This window comes from Notolabrus celidotus, chromosome 7 (genome assembly GCF_009762535.1).
Source record: "Notolabrus celidotus isolate fNotCel1 chromosome 7, fNotCel1.pri, whole genome shotgun sequence".
NCBI lineage: Eukaryota > Metazoa > Chordata > Actinopteri > Labriformes > Labridae > Notolabrus > Notolabrus celidotus.
In genome coordinates, this window is record NC_048278.1 from 23,428,026 (window position 1) to 23,448,415 (window position 20,390).

At 40.3% G+C, this 20,390-nt stretch overlaps 1 protein-coding gene across 2 annotated transcripts in view; it reads left to right on the forward strand.

The window, feature by feature from the left end:
* tbck (TBC1 domain containing kinase) overlaps positions 1–20,390 on the forward strand; it is a 55,118-nt gene that overhangs the window by 7,063 nt on the left and 27,665 nt on the right. Inside the window, exons 16-23 of one of the 2 annotated variants that reach the window (XM_034687182.1) lie at positions 67–129; positions 231–357; positions 564–614; positions 720–803; positions 1,730–1,815; positions 3,840–3,876; positions 8,045–8,206; positions 11,281–11,518. In XM_034687182.1, the coding sequence (XP_034543073.1) occupies positions 67–129; positions 231–357; positions 564–614; positions 720–803; positions 1,730–1,815; positions 3,840–3,876; positions 8,045–8,206; positions 11,281–11,369 (699 nt within the window). In that variant the 3' untranslated portion in view covers positions 11,370–11,518. Of the gene's footprint in view, positions 1–66; positions 130–230; positions 358–563; positions 615–719; positions 804–1,729; positions 1,816–3,839; positions 3,877–8,044; positions 8,207–11,280; positions 11,519–20,390 lie in introns of those variants that run through there. The other variant, XM_034687181.1, reaches the window with a different exon arrangement.

Here is a 20,390-nt window from a genome sequence, read left to right on the forward strand (position 1 = left end):
AGAGTAGGATTATACTGCACCTTTACAGCTTTGTGATTATACTCTTGTCATTTTTCCTGCACATAGGGAGACATTCAAGCCAAATATGAGAGCATAGACAAAGATACTCCCATACCGACGGACAGGCAGGTACGATACTTCAAACTTGGCAGCTGTTAAATGTCTGAAAATGTTTCTTTCACTGAGCTTCATTCTTCTGTTGTGTGCCTTTTTTTTTTGCATGTTCACAGATTGAGGTGGACATCCCACGCTGCCACCAGTACGATGAGCTGCTGTCGTCTCCTCAGGGCCATATCAAGTTCAGACGGGTGCTGAAAGCCTGGGTGGTCTCCCACCCTGAGCTGGTGTACTGGCAGGGTAGGACACTTGTTTGTTAATTCCTTTACTATCTCACTGAATCTTTTTCGAACATGTAGTCCCCTTTTTCTATGCTTTCTCTCTTTCCTTCCTTCCTTATATTCCTTATTGTGCTATACATGACTATACACTAGATGGAGCTCTTGTCCCATACTTTTTTTTTACCCCTGGTTACAACTATGAAACTTTGCTTTTCATCATTTCAGGTTTGGATTCTCTTTGTGCTCCATTCCTCTACTTGAATTTCAATAATGAAGGTAAGCGTTTCACTTCTTCTATCTCCTGCTGTCACTGCTGACTGTTGTTTTTCTTTGTTTTCTTTTTGTTGGCTTCCTATCATACTTCCGTCATTCTCTTCACAGCCCTGGCTTATGCCTGCATGTCTGCCTTCATCCCCAAATATTTGTACAACTTCTTCCTGAAGGACAACTCCCATGTCATTCAAGGTGAGACACTAGAATACACGTGTGTGTGTGTGTGTGTGTGTGTGTGTGTGTGTGTGTGTGTGTCTGTGTGTGTGTGTGTGTGTGTGTGTGTGTGTGTGGTGTGTGTGTGTGTGTGTGTGTGTGTGTGTGTAAGTAAAGCTGCTCTGCTGCATAGTTACACTGTAGCAGTATAGTTTTGACGCTTTTTTTTCCTATTAATATGAAATGTAAAAAGTGTTTTTGAGCTACTGTAGCCAAATGCCACTTCAAGTTAACAAATACGTATTAAACATGGTCAAAACAGAAACAAATTATCATGAGCTGCCACATAGCATCAGCTCAATGTTGATTAAATTTTGGCTTCATGTTGTTCCTAAAGCTGTGAAAACTAATTCCACTGTTTCGTAATGGAGTTTGCAGCTGAGTCACATCATTTGGAGATAGGGAAACAAATGAAAAACTACAAAAGCCTGCGGAGAAATGTCACAAGCAATTCCTGTGTGACTGATAAACAGCTACACAATACATCTCCTGAACTGGGTGGGGAATGTGGCTGCTATCCTTCCTTCCCCCTGCTAAATGCCCTGGAGAGATAGCTCATGTGTATCTGCCTATTTAAAGTCTCCATAACTTACTTACATGATGTCGTTTTTGAGGTTGATGAGCAGGCTGTCTTCAACATTTGAGCTTTTCCAAATTTCCACTCTTCCGCTATGTCTTGTTTTTTTTATTAAGTTAATAGAAAATAAAGTAATATATCAAATCGTATTGCTTTATGACTGTTGTACTGAATCCAATCATTCATAAGGTAAGATTATGTATATTGCTTCACCTCTTGCGTTCTTACTACTGACTGTAAAATCCGGTTAACTTTCTTTTAGCATTTTAGCACTCAAGTTACACTCTCAGTTATTTATGGCCCTTTTGCCCTTTCCCCTGTGTTCCAGAGTATTTGACTGTCTTCTCTCAAATGATTGCCTTCCACGACCCTGAGCTCAGCAACCATCTGAATGAGATTGGCTTCATCCCTGATGTAAGTTACGAGTTACATAAGAGCACAAGTCTTGAAACACTGACAATAAATACAAAAGAAATGGAGGCCGTCCGAGGAAAACATCATTGTCTTCTGTTGAAAATGTACCAAAGTGTGAAGTCAAAGATAATAAGAAAGAATTGTCGTTCGTGGCGAAGCACCAGGGGCGAAGAAAATGACCATCCGTAGATCACTTAATATATCTTTCGTTGTCATTGACATTTTTTGTTCCACATCCTCCTTCCCAGAATTGGTGGCGAGGGTCAAGTTCTCCCTATAGTCCCCTGCTGATGATTTATACAGCGACTAATGTCTGCTAGGCACACTTAATGATTGTCCTCTGCCAGACTTGCCTTATTTCTCTCACTCTGTGCCACCTCTTCCTGCCCTTCACTTTCCTCTTTACAGCTCAGCTCAGACAGCAACAAGGTTAAAGTCTGAACCGTCTCTCACTGGGGTTTCAGTTAGCACACTGATGAATGTGTCACCTGTGGACCGGCATGTGGGACATTACCCAATGAAAAGTGGGGGTTTTATCACAGAGGAGTCAGAGAGTTAAGCCTCTTTTCTCTTCTCCTCCTCCTCCTCCTCCTCCTCCTACTCCTCCTCCACCTCCGCCTCGGTGTTTTTGATGGTGCAGTTTCTTTCCTAAAGTGGGACAAGTGAAATACACAACTGTGCTTTTAGTTTATCAGTAACAGTATTAGCTGTGCTGAAAAAGGTAAAGTTCTGAAAGACTTGACTGTAGGTGTTGTTGATATTGTTGAGCACTGTATCTTGAACAGATGTGTGGGTGAGATTCTTTTTACATCTTGCTCATCTTTTATTCAGACGAGGCGTGCTCTCATGATGCTGTCTCGACACTGACTGCAACCAGCAATGACTTGCCTTTCAAAGGCGGCTTTGTATGCCTGTTCTCATTGTTAGGCCAGGATAATATTGGAACAAGCGTTGTTGATACAGCTTTCATACTTGATGTCAATCCCAGTAATTAGACTTTACAGTCCATAAATCCCCCTTTTCTTCTGTGAACTTGGGAGACGACTCCGAATGCTTGTTTTACAGAGGCAATAAATCTATCAGCCCCAAAAGACGAAATGTCACTGCAGCATGAAATAGATTTGATTTCCTGTACAAGCATACCAAAACAGGCCAAGCTTAGCACAATTTGTCTTTCAGAATAAAGACATCTTTTGAAAGCTTGCAAAAACCTCAAGTAGTCCTTGGAGATATCATGTTGTTCAAGGTCTGCAACCCTGAGCTTCCACAAGCCAAAGGCAAAGAGCCAGCCAGTGGTTTAACTCAGGCCACTCTCAATTTGAACACATCTCCTCTTCTGGGTCGGCCATTTACACCTACACTAATTCAATCTGGCCTGACTTGCAGTCCCGCTGTTGAGCCGTCGAAATTGAGGCAGAGACTCAAGAGTGCAGTGGCTCTCTTTCCTAGCTCAACACTCCTGGGTACAGAAAAGGTCTACTGAACAGTCTCCAGCTCAGCCGCAATTAGCCATCAATTAACTGCCTGATATCGGCTCCAGCTCTCTTGCACACTCTGCTCCATACCCGACACTATATTTCACAGAAAGAAATAAAGCCCCAGCCGTTCCGACCAGTGATTAGCAGGTGTTATAACAGGTGGTTAATAGTGGAGTGTGTGTGCGTTTGTATACAAGGGAAGGTACAGTCTATAATTTCAATTTCCAAGCATTCCCCTCATGGGAAAGCATGGAATGGAAGGAGTGAAGGAAGAGAGAAAAGAGGGATGGATGTCAGATTGGTATAATGAGATTCGTTGTTAGCTTTCTCCCCATCGACTTATAACCAAAACCAGCAGTTTGCTCTTTATTGCCTTTTGTTTCTCAGAGGCCATAGATATATGCAGCCATTTGTGCGTGTGCTTTTCTTAAAGACAGAAATCTCTCTTGGGCTCTCAGTAATGTTTTTACATACTGAACATAATGAACGCTACATTATCCCCATAAAGTGCTTATCTCTCAAATCTCTTTTTTTCTTACCACACAGCTCTACGCTATCCCCTGGTTCCTGACTATGTTTACACGTAAGTGTCTTCTATTTCTATTCACAATGTGGCACTGTGTGTAATCCCAAACTTTCAGAGGGTATTTTGAGTCTGCTTCAATTAGAGTATCAATAAAAGAGAAAAAGGTCAGCCGCTCTAGTATGGACAAGATCCGAAGGTTTTGTGTGTTTTTTTTCTGCTGGTGACCTTTATGCCAGCTGCTAATTAATACCCGTCCTAAAGGGAAAAGTCTTGACCGATTAGACCTGCTCCACCTCAGATCTTCGCCAGCACATCTTTATTCATCCTTATTTTGTACTTATTTGAGTACATTACTGAAATCCCTTCATAAAGTTGATAAGGCAGATGTGTGCAGCAATATTTCTTCTCCATGTTGTAAAAAGTCTTTGGAAATTTGCAAAAGATTCTGACTCACACTCACTTGCTTCTCTAGAGCTTTCCAGTGCATCTCAGAGGTTTAAATCAGTGTTATTGATCATCCCTGAATATATGAACACTGAGACAAATGACAAATTCATGTTTAGGATCAGTTGATTGAGTGGTGGTGGAGAGTAACTGATTACATACTCATTATATACGTGTGTCCATTTTTTTTTTTTTTTCCATCAAATATCTGAAAAAGTTTCACACCTTTTGACCCAGAGATGAAATATACATAACATATGATTATTTTATAACAATATGATGCCTTGTTTTAGACAGTTAACATTCATTACACCTTCACCAGCTAATAAGGATTTCTTACATGTTGTTGTATTGGTTTTTGTTAGGTGTTTATAGCTTTTCAAACAATCTGTCTATATATTTGTTATGATAACAACTTGTGCATGGCATCAAAAACAACTTAATGTACTGTAAAATAACGTGACATCACATAACATAACATGACAACACATTTCAGTATGACACATTTAAACATAACATAACTAAACGTGTTATGACATGTCATGACATGATACAACATGTAACACTGCACAAATGACACAACAACATGACATGACATCACGGAATGACACATTTTAACACAACATAGCAAAACAAAACAATCATAACACAAAACAACATGACAACAAAATGTGGCATGACGTGACACAACATATAATGCTACACAAAATGACAAAACACAGCATGACTCAACACAACAAGCCATAACACAATACAACACAACATGACATATAATGACTTATGATGACATGACTTGACATATCATAACACAACGTGATGTAACATGACACAACATGTCACAGCATGTCACAAAAACACATGCTATAAAACAACACAATATGATGTAACCATGACACATCACGACTCAACAAGGCATGAAACGAGATAACATAACATGACACGACATGATATGACATAACTAAACATACAAGACAAATGGCATGACATTGCATGACACAACATATCACAACATGACACAACAAACATGAAAATGACATTGCAGGACGTGACATGACATTGCAAATATAACACAATTTGACACAACATGAAACAACATTACATTACATAACATGACAAAGCATAATATGTCATACAATTAAATTGCATATCATAGAATTATATTTCAGCTTTTCTAATATAAGATAAAGTGTCGTAGCGTTAAGCAACACAACACATCATTCAAAGCATAGCATAACAAAGCCATTCATAACATAATCAAAAACACTGTTCAGAAACCAGAAGGTGGAATGATATGGTGGTTCTAAACAACAGAGGTCTTTTGTATGCAGAAATGTGTCTGTTCCAAGTGTCACGTCTCTTTGACTCTTTGGCTAAACAGAGCTGGGTTGTAGACTTTAAAGGCTTATTAAAGCACTCCTCATGGGTTGGTCTGCACAATTGTCTTTGTTCAAGTAGTGCCACACCAAAACTGTCAATGCACTGCGCATTACAACTTCAACATCTAATTGTGCCTGAGATGTTTTAAGTAATAAGGTAGAAATTATACTGTGGGTAACAGATATTTCAGGAATGTTGATAACACAATTTTATACTCGGAAGAAACACACAAAGTATCAACGTAAAGTATCCCATGCTCAATTTTGTGTTGAAAATAAAAAGTATCTTATAAATACAGCAACAGAACACTTATCATCAAGCTTGTCTTTCTCAGGAGGACCTTGGTGAAGACAGAATGTATTTATATAGTTCTTTAAGACTTATTCAGCATTTTCACTGTGTCGAAAACCTTGAATATTGTGTACCACATCCAACACATGAATCTTTGCATGCTGTTATACAGCATAGGGTGTATGTGTGGATGTAGGGGTCATGATTAACACCCTCTAATAATTTATAGTCCAAGATATTAAAAGCTTGTTAAAATTTGGTAAAAAAATATCTGTGGAGCTCATGAGATTTTGAAACTGTTCACTATTACAAAAGACTCAATGTCTGTTTCCTTTGTGCAGCTAACCATGGTCAGCTTCTGTTGAAAGTGTAAAACTTGTATTATGAGAACACTTGAAAGGGCCCATACAATTAGAGAAACTTTGGAAATTTTATTTTATACTCTTAAACTCAATTGAATTATATTGTATGAATGTAGAGACACTTTCTTGTTGCGTAAGTTTCATTGTCAGTAGTTTGGAGTGCAAACATGAGTGATTATTTTAATATATTGTTTTCCTCGATGTTGGGATGTTTCAGTAAAACCTTGGGTCCATATATGAGTGGGGTAAAAATAAATTTGCTATAGATACAAGAGTGTTTGCATCACTTAAAGTATGCTGAGCTTTGTGAGGATCTAACTGAGTAAGGTTGACAGCTGCGGCATAAACTCTCTGTGAAGTTTGACCAAAACTACAACAAGAGAATAAGCAGGAGGCTCTGCACAAAGTTCACACCACTCCAAATGATGTATTACAGGTTGCAGCAGTAATTGCAGGTTTCTGTGCTTCAAAGAATAAAAAAAAAGAAATATGTTGATTCCATTTGGCATCCTTTTATTTCTTGAGTCCTCTCACCTTCTCAGTTGTGTTTGAGGTCCATGGAGTTTTATTTTGGCTGCTTCTCAGCATGCCGTTTGTCAGCTGATGCCAGCATTACGCTTTTATCTTTCCACGGAGCGCAGTTTGAGTTCTGAAATACGAGCACATTAGCAGGGGCTTCAGATCATTGTTACAAATCAAAAGCTATGCAATTAACCTCTGTGTCTTCCAGGTACAGCCCCATCACACAGTACAACTGTTTGAATAACTTTTTGCCTTCTTGACATAAATTAAAAAAGTTGGAACTTTGCTGGTCTGCAGACTCACATAAATTGCTGCAGCATTCATCTTGACTCGGAGCTTTGCATTGGTATAATTTAGTCTGGAGTAAAACACACACACCCACACACACACATACACACACGGGTCACTACTGATGGTGGAGAGTGTAAGGTGTGACCCTTTTACCCCTGCTTCCTCCCTGAGGTGGTGAGTGAGTCCAGTATTCAAGAGAGGGGCCCCTCTGACTGCTAATGTCCCCAATCCAATATGAGACAAGGTTGGAGGGTCATCTTCTATTCACCCACAGCCACACACACACTGTCTGTCACTCACACACACAACAGTCTGCTCAGCTGACTGCTAATGTGGTGCGGTCCCTCGGAGGCTTTTTTCACACTCAGCCCACACACACGTCTACTGCCTTGCATTTCCCTCAACAAACCCTGGGATGATTTAAACAGGTGGATAGTTCTGATTCTAATGCATGAAACTCAGCATGGAGGAAACATTAAATTCCCAAATACTGAGAGTAATGCGACTGTAATGATAACTGCAGTGGGACACATTATCAGGATGTGGTTTTGTTTGGCTTTAAACAACCTGTGCAGGTCTCTTCCTCTTAGGCTCCTCAGCCCCCTGATGTTCCTTCTGTCATTTCTTCCACAACAACACCCACCTTGAAACCTCTTCCCAGCTGCCTCCCCCTCATCAAATACCCCTCTAGGCAACCTTTCCAATGCTGAGTGTTGTTTTGTGAGCTTCCCATTTTAAAACCATAAAGCCATGTAAAGTAAACGCACTATGCAAATCACACTCATTATGTACAAACTGATTCATCATTTCTCACTGTGAATGCCATTGTCCTGTTTAAAGGGTTTTATTCTGCATTCCTCAAGGGATTTGTCTTCTCCTATTTTTTCATTTTGTCAAATCTCCCTCTTGTTGTGTTTATTTCTGTACATGCTATGCAGATGTGTTTCCACTGCACAAGATCTTCCACCTGTGGGACACGTTGCTGCTGGGTAACTCCTCGTTCCCATTCTGTATTGGTGTGGCCATACTGCAACAGCTGAGGGACCGACTTTTGGCAAACGGCTTCAATGAGTGCATCCTGCTCTTCTCTGACCTGCCAGGTAAGAACATGGGACAGTACACTTCTGGTATATGCCATGTCTTCACCTTTTTCATTTTTCAGCTTAAAAGTCTAAAAGTGAATCATTAATTTTCTGTTTGCATTGAGCCAAAGTACCTCCGCACCTATGCAGAAGTAAAAACCCCAAACATTTCCCTTCCATCCCCAAACCTGACTTAACGATTCTACATATGTATCAGCACCTGACTCTAGCAGGAGGCTGTTGTTCTTTCCTCAGAGCCCTGACGTGCGCTGATGTGTCTGAGTTAATGATATTCTCAAAGCGCGCAGCTCTGCGCCCTGACACTGACATACTCCCACCTCAGTGTGCTCTAGGCATGCCTCAGACTGCTCTACATTTGTTGAACAATCACCTGCTTCACTCAGGGAGATGTACACCACAAACTCACAATCGGAATGATTTTTCAACATTCCCACGGTTCGTCATCCTCTTTCAGTGCTTGGAGTCCATGTTTAGTCTCTGAAGACTGTTTATCCACTCGCCCTATCATTGAATTTACTTGTAGCTGTTGGGTTTTTTAGTGCTATCAGACATGAACCAGAGTGACTAAGTGGCTTTTTTTATTTTTTGCTCCGAGCTACATGTGAAGGGTTACCCATGCAAGAAAAGGAGATACAAGTAGGCACAAATAGATAAAGACAAGGGTTTTTACATTAATGTAAGGCTGCCTGAAGCAATCATCTATTTTTCTGCTCTTAAATGATGCAGACATTCAAAACTGCATTGATCAAGACAGAAGGTGTAAGTGTGAGAATGGAAATGGGTGAAATCCAGCATAACATGCCATACATTTGTTTGAATTTAACATTCCTTCTTTTGCAAACAGACAGGAGTTTTACTGTACATATTTTTTTTATCATTCATTTTTTTCCCACACTTACAAACAAATTAAGACATACAAAAATTGCAGATCTTTAACCTCTTATTACAAAACCTAAGTGACAAGCCACTGTTTTGCAGAACGAGGTATGTAAACAGGGAAGTTGTGGTGGTAAACATTAAAATCCAGTCATTCAGCTCATATAGTTGTTAGTCCCTGGAGGTTACGGTGCATTATGGGCCCTAATTACCCTGCTTTCTTTTAATAAACATAGAAGAAGAGCCATCAAATGAGGAGGAATTCAGGAGCTTTTTTCAAATCTGAATGTTTTATTAATAGCTTTGTTCTTTTGGTAACATGTACTTGTTGAGCACTTCTCACAGTCTGTGAGGTTAAAGGCATGCATGCACACTGATCCCGGGATGTATCTGTCGACTGCATAAGCTGCAAAACACTGACAGTGAAGAGTTCTAATGGTATCCCCTAATAAGTGTCCTTTGTACCACTCCTTTTCAGTTGCACAAAACGGTTACTTCAGCAAAGTATTGGTGACATAGAATCTAAGAGTGGCATTCATAATTTATGTTCTCAGACTGTACCTCTCGCCTGGGGAATAGCGCCAAGCATTTTCTTTAAAACTTTACTCCCAAATCCTTCTCAGCCCTCTTTTTTTCTCACTGAAAGGCAGAATGACATTGGTGTTTTAATCCCAACACAGACAGGGACAATTTGTCCAAAAGGCATGCTGGAGCACTCTATAAACCAATGCCAGCAGCCTCTCCTTCAGCCTGAATTCAGTGTTGCTGTGCTTCACTGTGTTTAACTGCCCAAGTTCAACAGATTCATGTGATGAGGGGGAAAGAAAAGAGGAGAGCCAGTTCTCCTTATAAAGGTAAAATATGTTGGACTAGAGCTGCCGTCAGCTTCTCTGGCATGATTTCCTGAGAGTGGCTACTGCTGCCAGCCGGTTTCTGTATATCACTGCCAGCCTCATTATCGCAGCACGTGTATACCTGGATAGTTACAGCGTTCTGTCTGGCACATTCTGGAAACTATAATAGGAATAATTCTCGGCTGTAGACTGACCTCAAATAGCACTTGCGTACTTTAGCTTCTTGCCATGATCGGGTCCACACTCCTGGTGGTTTCACAGAATTTGTTACAGACACAGATTGCTCAATCCAATTTAATATAAAACTGCTTTTACAACAGTTATCTCCCTCTAATAAATAACAGTCTTATTGCTGTGGGCTTTTTGGCCTGGCACATGTAGGGTGTTTTTATTGGCTCTAGAGACGGCAAGGAACCCTCTGGTGGCCATGATTCCAACTGTGAAAGCTGAACCTTTGCCTACAGTGAGCATTTGAGCATTCATATGTTTGCATGTAACCCAAAGTACCACTGTTACAACAGTTTCCCATAAGAACTACACATTTGCAGCCTTACCTAGCCCTTTTAAGTAGATGCCAAATACTTAGTATAGTGAGTGACTTAATGTCTTATAGACTTGCATGTGCAGGGCATGCGATGGAAATAAAAGTATAGGTTTGGGATAGTCAAATAGGCAAGTAATTTAATTGTCTTGTACAGGGGTTCCCAAAATGTTCAGCTCACGACCCCAAATTATAGGTGCCAAAGACTTTTCACCCCTACTGTCCCTGAAAGTGATTTAGTGTGGCTTCATTTAGCTGGTCTGCAGAAAATTAGCCTACCTATATGAACATGTGGCTGTGTTTCTTGTGCCTTTATGAATTAACCTACTGATGCTTTTGATAATTGACTGTTCACTAACCCTGAACTTAGGAGTCATCTGGCAAAAAGAAAGGCAGAAAACTGATTACATGTTCTATTTTCAAGGTTTTATTTCAAGTTTAGCTACTATTTTTGTCTATATTTTTTACTATAATGGGTAAAATTTACCATTTTTAGATGGAACATTAAAGATAGAACTTTGAAAAAACCCAGGGGGGTCCTGACCCACACTTTGGGAACCCTTGGTCTTGTAGGTCTGGCTTGTTATCCTCTGTTGGAAGCGAGGTTTAGGTAGTAGGTCTGCACCCTGCCATTGCACATATCTGTTGTTATGAGCCTACACATACTCACCATGAACACACAGCTGTTGTGAGTTATGGTAGATACTCTGTGATTTGTGGCGTGCACCTGCTCCTTTCTGCCGTCAGTCACGCAGAATTGATGTCCTCATACCACTGAGGCTAACATTCATTTGTTTCAGAGCACACTCCTCATGCTCCTCATGCCTGTTACTACAAGAGCTGCATGCGGTACACCAGAGAAAGTCCTGATGCTGGCTGGACACCATAACAGAGGACAAATAGACTCAATTTCGCTTTTTAAAGCACTCAACAGGAGAAATCAAAGGGAGTGCTTGTGAACAAGACCGTTTATTGCATCATAGCCAAATATATAGTGTGTGTGAGAAAAGCACTTTAAATGTAATTCAGCAAACGTATTAAATCTGCTTTCAAGTGTCCACCTGCCTCTGTAGGAGAATTTAATTTCCCACTGTGTGTGATTCATGTCAGGTAAACATCATCAGTGACATTGGCTAGTTAGTTAGTTACAAGGTACCTACACGTCCTGGAAAACCTGGAAAACAGTTGACCAGTTTTCCAGTACTGGAAAACACCTGGAAAATGGGAGAAAAAGTAAGATGTCCTGGAAAATCACATATAGTCCTTGAAAATTATTCCAACATGGCTGCGTGCGACCTGACCCCATTAACAAAACACATCCCCATTCATTGAAAGTTGAGTGCACGCTGTGCTGGAAAAGACAGCGACACTGCGCAACTTTTTTCACATCTTTTCTCCTTCACTTCATAATCATGCATTCACAGAAAACGTGGGTATATTGTTTATGTTTTATGGTACATGAACCTTCTAGAGTGCTCTTTTGATTCAAAGAGTCTTAAATTTAAGTTATAGTGTGACCAGTGGAGTCGGGCAGAGAGCTTGGGTGTCTGTGCCTCACAACTTTCTCTATAGGTTGAGAGCTCAATTACCATACTCTAGCTCAGTTGTTCTCAAAGTGGGGTCCTGGGACCCCTGGGGGTCTGCGAACCATAGCGTGGGGGTCCGTGAAATAATTTGAATACATTTCTAATAAATTATAAAATTGTGCTGTGTCATTACAAAACAGCATATACACCATTGTTTTGATACCATTTGGTGGCTCGAAGGGTATGTGAGTCTTGCTACTAATTTTCTGCAAGCATTTAAGATCAATTACTTGAAAAGTATAAATGTTGTCATGTTGAGTCCACAAGGAATGAAATGACCCTCTGTTTTAAAGTATACAATTGGTATTTACTTGATTCAAATTAAAGTGTTATCTGTTTATCACTATGGTACTACGGTATAACTTTGCAACAACTAATGGTTTGTGTGTTGAAAATCTTTTTACTTAGGTGTTTTTTGAGAAGTCTTACAATTGCCAAATTTTGTGTATTTATTCTGTTACAAAATCATTCTCACCCTGATCCTAGGGTTAGGGTTAGGGTTGTGATTAGGGTTAGGGTTAGGGTTGTGATTAGGGTTAGGGTTAGGGTTGTGATAAGGGTTAGGATTAGGGTTGTGATTAGGGTTAGGGTTGGGGTTAGGGTTAGGATTAGGGTTAGGTTTAGGATTAGGGTTAGGGTTAGGATTAGGGTTAGGGTTAGGGTTAGGATTAGGGTTAGGGTTAAGGTTAAGATTAGGGTTAGGTTTAGGATAAGGGTTAGGGTTAGGGTTAGGGACCGGATTAGGGTTAGGGTTATGGTTAGGGTTGTGATTAGGGTTAGGGTTAAGGTTAAGGGTTAGGGTTAGGATTAGGGTTAGGGTTAGGGTTTGGGTTAGGGACCGGATTAGGGTTAGGGTTATGGTTAGGGTTGTGATTAGGGTTAGGGTTGTGATTAGGGTTAGGATTAGGGTTTGGGTTGTGATTAGGGTTAGGGTTTGGGTTGTGATTAGGGTTAGGGTTAGGATAAGGGTTAGGGTTAGGATTAGGGTTAGGATTAGGGTTAGGGTTATGGTTAGGGTTGTGATTAGGGTTAGGGTTAGGGTTAGGGTTAGGGTTAGGATTAGGGTTAGGGTTAGGGTTTGGGTTAGGGACCGGATTAGGGTTAGGGTTATGGTTAGGGTTGTGATTAGGGTTAGGGTTGTGATTAGGGTTAGGATTAGGGTTTGGGTTGTGATTAGGGTTAGGGTTTGGGTTGTGATTAGGGTTAGGGTTAGGATAAGGGTTAGGGTTAGGATTAGGGTTAGGATTAGGGTTAGGGTTATGGTTAGGGTTGTGATTAGGGTTAGGGTTAGGGTTAGGGTTAGGGTTAGGGACCGGATTAGGGTTACTGTTAGGGTTAGGGTTAGGATTAGGGTTAGGGTTATGGTTAGGGACCGGATTAGGGTTAGGATTAGGGTTAGGGTTATGGTTAGGGACCGGATTAGGGTTAGGGTTATGGTTAGGGTTGTGATTAGGGTTAGGGTTAAGGTTAAGGGTTAGGTTTAGGATAAGGGTTAGGGTTTGGGTTAGGGTTAGGATTAGGGTTAGGGTTAGGAGTTGGTGTTAGGGACCGGGTTAGGGTTTAGGTTAGGGTAGGGGTTAGGGTTAGGGTTAGGGTTAGGGGTGGGGTTTGGGTTAGGGTTAGGATTAGGGTTAGGGTAAGGGTTGTGATAAGGGTTAGGGTTGTGATTAGGGTTAGGATTAGGGTTAGGGTTAGCATTAGGGTCAGGGTTAGGGTTAGGATTAGGGTTAGGGTTAGGGTTAGGGTTAGGATTAGGGTTAGGATTAGGGTTATGGTTAGGGTTAGGATTAGGGTTTGGATTAGGGTTAGGGTTAGGATTAGGGTTAGGTTTAGAACCAGAACTAAACTTAAGCAAGCAGAACCAGAACCAAACTCATGCAAACATAACCAGAACCAAACTCAAGCAAACAGAACCAGAACCAAACTCAAGCAAACCGAACCAGAACCGAACCAGAAACGAAACAGAAACGAAACAGAAACGAAACAGAACCGAACCAGAACAGTACCAGAACCGAACCGGAACCAAACCAGAACCGAACCAGAACCAAATAGAACCAAACCGGAACCAAACCAGAACTGAACCAGAACCGAAGCAAACCCAAACCAGAACCATACCAGAACTGAACCAGAACTGAACCAGAACCGACCCAGAACCGACCCAGAACCGAGCCAGAACTGAGCCAGAACTGAGCCAGAACTGAACCAATCCAGAACCGAACTCAAGCAAACTGAACCAGAACCAGAACCAAACTCAGGTAAACAGATCCAGAAACAAACTCAAGCAGAACGAACCAGAAACGAACCGGAACCGAACCAGAACCGAACCAGAAACGAAACAGAAACGAACCAGAACTGAACCACAACCAAACCAGAACAGTACCAGAACCGAACCGGAACCGAACCAGAACCGAACCAGAACCAAATAGAACCGAACTGGACCCAAACCAAAACTGAACCAGAACCGAACCAAACCCGAACCAGAACCGTACCAGAACTGAACCAGAACTGAACCAGAACCGACCCAGAACCGAGCCAGAACTGAACCAATCCAGAACCGAACTCATGCAAACTGAACCAGAACCAGAACCAAACTCAAGCAAACAGAACCAGAACCAGAACCAAACTCAAGCAAACAGAACCAGAACCAGAACCAAACTCAAGCAAACTCAAGCAAACAGAACCAGAACCAGAACCAAACTCAAGCAAACAGAACCAGAACCAAACTCAAGCAAACAGAACCAGAACCAAACATTTTTAATGTCCTCAGGTTGGCATTGAGAAAAATCCAATGCATCAGCTTGGATGGGGTGATCCGATTTCTCCTCTCAGTGAGTATATGCCCGGTCTTCAAGAAGACTCTCTCTGAACGATACACAGCCTCCCCTCCATCACCTGTATCCTATATCCTCACATATGATTGGCCGCATGGCCGCCATGCTGACCAATCAAAACAAAGTTCTGCTGTGAGCAGAGCTGGGGCTGAGCACTGTGAGAGCTAAGCAGTGAAAGGAAAAACTGGGAGCCGGCTCTCTCTCGATGTGATCCGGCTCTTCTGATTCACTATAAAGCATCGGCTCTCAGAGCCGCAGCTTTTGATCGTGACACATCACTAATGTGCTTAATCTGTGTTACAGTTATGAGGGGGTCCTTGGACAGTTTTCTCACCTGTAAGGGTTCCCTGGCTCCAAAAAGTTTGAGAACCCCTGCTCTAGCTAGTAGGAGTGCAAACTCCCGACAGTACAAAAACGAAATAAAAAGAGTGACACAGCTTCATAGAAACTCCATGCAGGAAGACAGTTTACATTTTTTTAAATCTCTGAGAGACCTTCAAATACAGAGTGCGTCTTTACACCGGTGCAAATTTTTTAGAGTTCACGGTAACTCAAACAAAAAAACGTGACATTTGCTTTGTTTTATATCGACCACTTAGCAGGATGAATATCATGATTAAGCAGGTATATTTTGAATTTGAGTTGAGTTGAGAAACATTTGTGGCCATTTTTGTCTTTCAGTTATATTTAGGTCATTAATGCACTGATCCTCTGATCATTATTATTATTTATTTATTTCAGTAAGGCAGCTTCCTGATTCCTTTGCTGGCTCTTTTGTTTTTTTCTTAGCTCATTTTATATTTTTTGAGAAGAGAAAGCTGAGATGAGAGTTGCCCATCATTGTTATTTGGTTGCACTAATAAAGTGAAGTGCTGTACATCTGTGGTTGCATTATTCTATTATAATTTAGACTGTCATACCAGCTTGATCATCAATGAAAATGTCCTGGAAAATAATCTCTGGAAAAGAGTTAGTTAGTTAGTTAGTTGGTTAGTTGGTTAGTTAGTTAGTTAGTTAGTTAGTTAGTTAGTTAGTTAGTTAGTTAGTTAGTTAGTTAGTTAGTTAGTTTGTATTCATCGTGTCATGTACCTGAAAGGTGCTCAGCCTGTAAGGACTTACAAGACACAACAAAACAAAGCAAGAGGGGTGCAACAACAGAAGAAAAAATGGAAAGACAAATAACATTACCGCACATGTTCAGCAATGGCCAAAAGTAAGTGAAAGCACACTTCAGACATTGGCACATAGGTAGTGACCATAACTTAATCAAATATGAAGTGTCCTCCTGCGCATGTCTTCATCAGACATGTGAAACAAATCAGGACAGTTTTCTAACATTTTGCTGAAAAAGATGACATCTAACATCATGATGTAATGGACGATAGAACAAAAAGCGCATTTAATTTTTAACCTCCTCAAGATCACACAGAGAACACTTTCTGTCCTCCTCTGGTACAGAGTGGAAGTGACTGGTTTCGAATGCCAGAAGAAGGATGCCACATCTCAGCTGTGCATAGACAGACCTTTGCGCTCGGGATAGGTTGAGGGTGACATAGAGCTCTGGGTGATACATTTTTTTTTAACAGAAATATGTTCTTAGTTTGGGCTTCCACAGGACCCCTTCAGACCATTTGTGTTTGTAACTTTCAAATAGTTTTGTTCTAATCGTGAGTCACACTACATATTAACTTATTTGGATAGATTTATATGAGTCATGCCTTGTCAAATATTTTTGCAAGCCTAGGTATAGCTGTTTAAATAATCCTGATGGAATATTTGTTTTGTTAGTCTGTTATCCAGCATGTTAATTAATCTATTCCACAGTTCATTAGTTCATTAGTGTTCATTCTGGCCGGTCGAGATGGAAGTCTGTTGGTGATGAATTTGTCCGTGGGAAAGTGGCACATGGCCCTGCATTAAACATTTTGACTCAATCTAAGGTTCAGAGAAAAACAGCTGAACTTTAAAAGACTCATAAGCAGATTTGACATTTGGTTGTGAAATAAAAGAAAAGTCTTCCCATTTTCAATTCCTGTCTGCAATTGTCAGGATAAAAGCTAACGGTCCAGCTAACGTTACAGGATAGAGGCTCTTAAATGATTCAGACACACTTCTCTTCTTTCCCTCCTGAAAGGCATTACATGCAGCCGGTGACAATAATTCTCAGTGACAAGCCTATTACACAAAACACTGTGAAGTCTATAGTCGCCAATATCCCAAGGAAGAGGAGAGGTCCAGATTTAAGGGAAGTGTTACAGACTGCAAGGTCAAGTTCAACCACTGGTTCCCCAAACTGGCCATAAGTCAAATTAGTCAATATCCGTCATGGAAAAATGTCTCACGTCATCTCAGCTCTCTAAATTATCACTAATAACAAAACAGATTTGTATTTGTTTTGTTTATAGCTGTGAATCGTTATCAAAGTCTAAAATAAAACTTAATGTGGGACAGGTAAGACCTGTGCTGCAACATTTTGCCTTGAAGCAAGCAATACATCTTAGCCTGCAATTTGGTGCCAATTAATCTCATTCTGTGATTCCCATTTGCTTAGTCCCGTAGCCTCGGGTAATCTATAACTTTCTTTTGTTTGGAGACTTCATTGATTCACAAAGGTCCACAGAGACTCTCCGGCTGACAGGAGCCGTGTGTTTACTGATGATGCAGCGGCATTTGCCTTCACGGGACATTAGCATCTGTCTCAATGAGCAGAGTGCAGCACACAACGGATGGGCTCTGGTTGTAGATGTTTAGTTCTGAGAAAGACAACCATGAGCTGTCGAAGGCGCTCGAGGAAATGTTGCAGACAGGGTTACCCAGAGAACAGAGGCAAGAGGAGACGTGGAACATTGATGTTTAAGGTTTAGTCTCGGGTGCATGACAAATTTAGCATGACATGTTTTCATGTACCTTTAAGGATTTGTTTGAGTATGTAGTGTGGAGCCTTTAAAAATGAGTGTTCAAATTAAAAAAGCAACATTCAGGAGGCCTGGGGTAATATCTACTGCATGGTGTCCTGGCGATATGGATTTAAGGCCTAGTTTTTGAATCATCTCAGATTCACTGCAGGAATTAAGTCAAAGTTTGACTATGAATCAAACAGTCTGACCTCTGACCTTGCAGATATTTTGCAGTTTCCTGCACTCACTCTCAACAAGGAGTGGAACTTCTCATTTGAGAATGATTGACAGTCATTAGGACATTTAGAACTGTAAAATTAAATTAATAATGGCATCTTGTGATTTCACAGAGTGGTTGTGATGTGCAGTCAACACATTTAGAGGAGTGACAGGCTGCTCTCTTTACACCTTCACACAAGAAAAAAACATACACACAGTGGCATTGATTGCATGATAAATTACTTGTGCTTCAAAAAATGTTGAAAATATTTTAGACTTAAACAGGTTTTAAGACCAAGATTAATGTGTTGTCATTTCTACCATATGAACAGGACTGATCAAAAAGTCCTTTTCTCAGATCACAGTGTGACAGAAGACAACAGTCAACCATGAATCAAGACATAGACAGAGCACACAAATATGAAAAAAAAAAGTTTAATCATGCATTTGAACCTGTCAAATAGATGCATGAGAAAAAAAGAGCCTGTGCCAATGCGTTGTCTATAAATGTTCATATTTGCCTGGGCATTTTGGCTCTTGAAACTTGTTTTGTGTTTTCAGTGTTCTTTTTTTTTGCTTTGTTTTTTTTTTGACAGGGAATGCGGGTAGCAGAGAGTGGGGGAAGACATGCAGCAAATGGCTGAGGCCGGTAGTTGAACCTGGGACCTCTGTGATGAGGAACATAGCCTCTGTAAATGGGGCGCATGCTTAGACCACTAGGCCAACAGCACCCCATCAATAGTTATTTTAAATGTTTTTTTGTTTTTGCCTTTTTCTTAGTGTTTGCATTCTTGGTTTGACCAAAGCATTTTTGGTTTGTGTTTATTGAAGTTCCATTTTAGGTCATCTGGACTCTTTTCCTACAGATCATGACATTTTGTTGATTGGACTGTTATTCTTAATTGACATTAGCCACAAGAAGAATCATGACAATCTATATTGTTTTGTCTCGTTTTTAGAAGTATTACAGTTTATATATTCTCTTCATACTGTCTTGAATAACCACACGTTTGTGTTTAGATATTAGGGTCAAAACTTATGTTGGTTAGAAGAAAACTACCTCTCTCCTTTGCCGAAACTGAGGATTAATATAAGGATAGTATTCACGATTTAGAACACAGATTATATGATTTGGCTCCCTTAAGATTAAAACTAAATACATATTTAGGAATATTTGCCCTGTTGACAACAGCCCATCAGCAAATAATGTGCTTTTCACTGGATTCAGCAGTTGGCTGATGTTTACCTGTATCTTATCACATCTTACCTTTATCTTTTTTCATCAATTGATGTATTTATGAGTTTATTTGACAGGGACAATACATGGAGGCATTGTTCCATCTAATTTAAGTGCAACAGATGCAGTAGATATAGCACTTGTAGCCGTGGCTAATTTGCACTCCTTGTCCTCGGTCAGGCTTTTGGGAAATGAGGCACACGATAAAACACTGTAAAAAAGATTTAAAGACTAACAGATAATGTGTGGGCAAGCTTGTAACTACTGATTTAGAGAGGAGGGTGTTTCATTGGGTAGAAAAAGTCACTTGTTGGACTCCTGATTTGCCTTAATGGTCAAACATGTCAGCAGTGTGGGAGTAGGACACTGTTTCTAAGAAAGCTCAGCAACATGCAGTTTGTATGACATGTTCCAGTGATGTTTTAAAAGGGGCTTCAAATGAGGCAACAATAATACAAACTCATCTGAAAAACAGAATTATGTTTCAAAGAATTACAAAGATGTAATTCAATAAACATCTATATCAGACTTAGGTATTGGCAAAATATCTATGTTAATTTCAACCCTGATTTTCACAGTTTGTTGCATCTCCAGATATACAACAACCTTGAGCAATGACTGATCACTTTATGGCCAGTTTTTAAAAGCAAAATTATTTTCATCTATATCAGTTCAGTCTTAATGAGCTTCCTTTTAAATGCCTTTTCAGGAGCATGCATCACTCTCTTAGCTTCCTTCAACGTACATTTTTATATTGTATGAAAAAGTCTAAGAAAAATTGCTGGAGAGATTTCCTGGAAAAGTATAATTCACCTTCCACACTCCCACCTAGTGACATCAGTGGTTCATAATTAAAAAGCTATTCAATAGAGGAGAAAGGACTTTTTTCATGCTGTGTTTTCAGGAATATTGAGAGTTGGAGCATTGTTTTGCTACATATTTTCTCTTTTTAATTCAGTAAATATCCTGACTTCCATTATCGGCAGGTCTATCATCCTTTGCAGCATAATCTAATTCCACAACCCCTCGCCCCAAGCTGCTCTTAACTAATCATGCTATTCTATTATTTGTGGCAGAAAGTCACAGCACACAATCAACACCTACACATAATTACTGAAATGTAATTTTGTCTGAAGAATT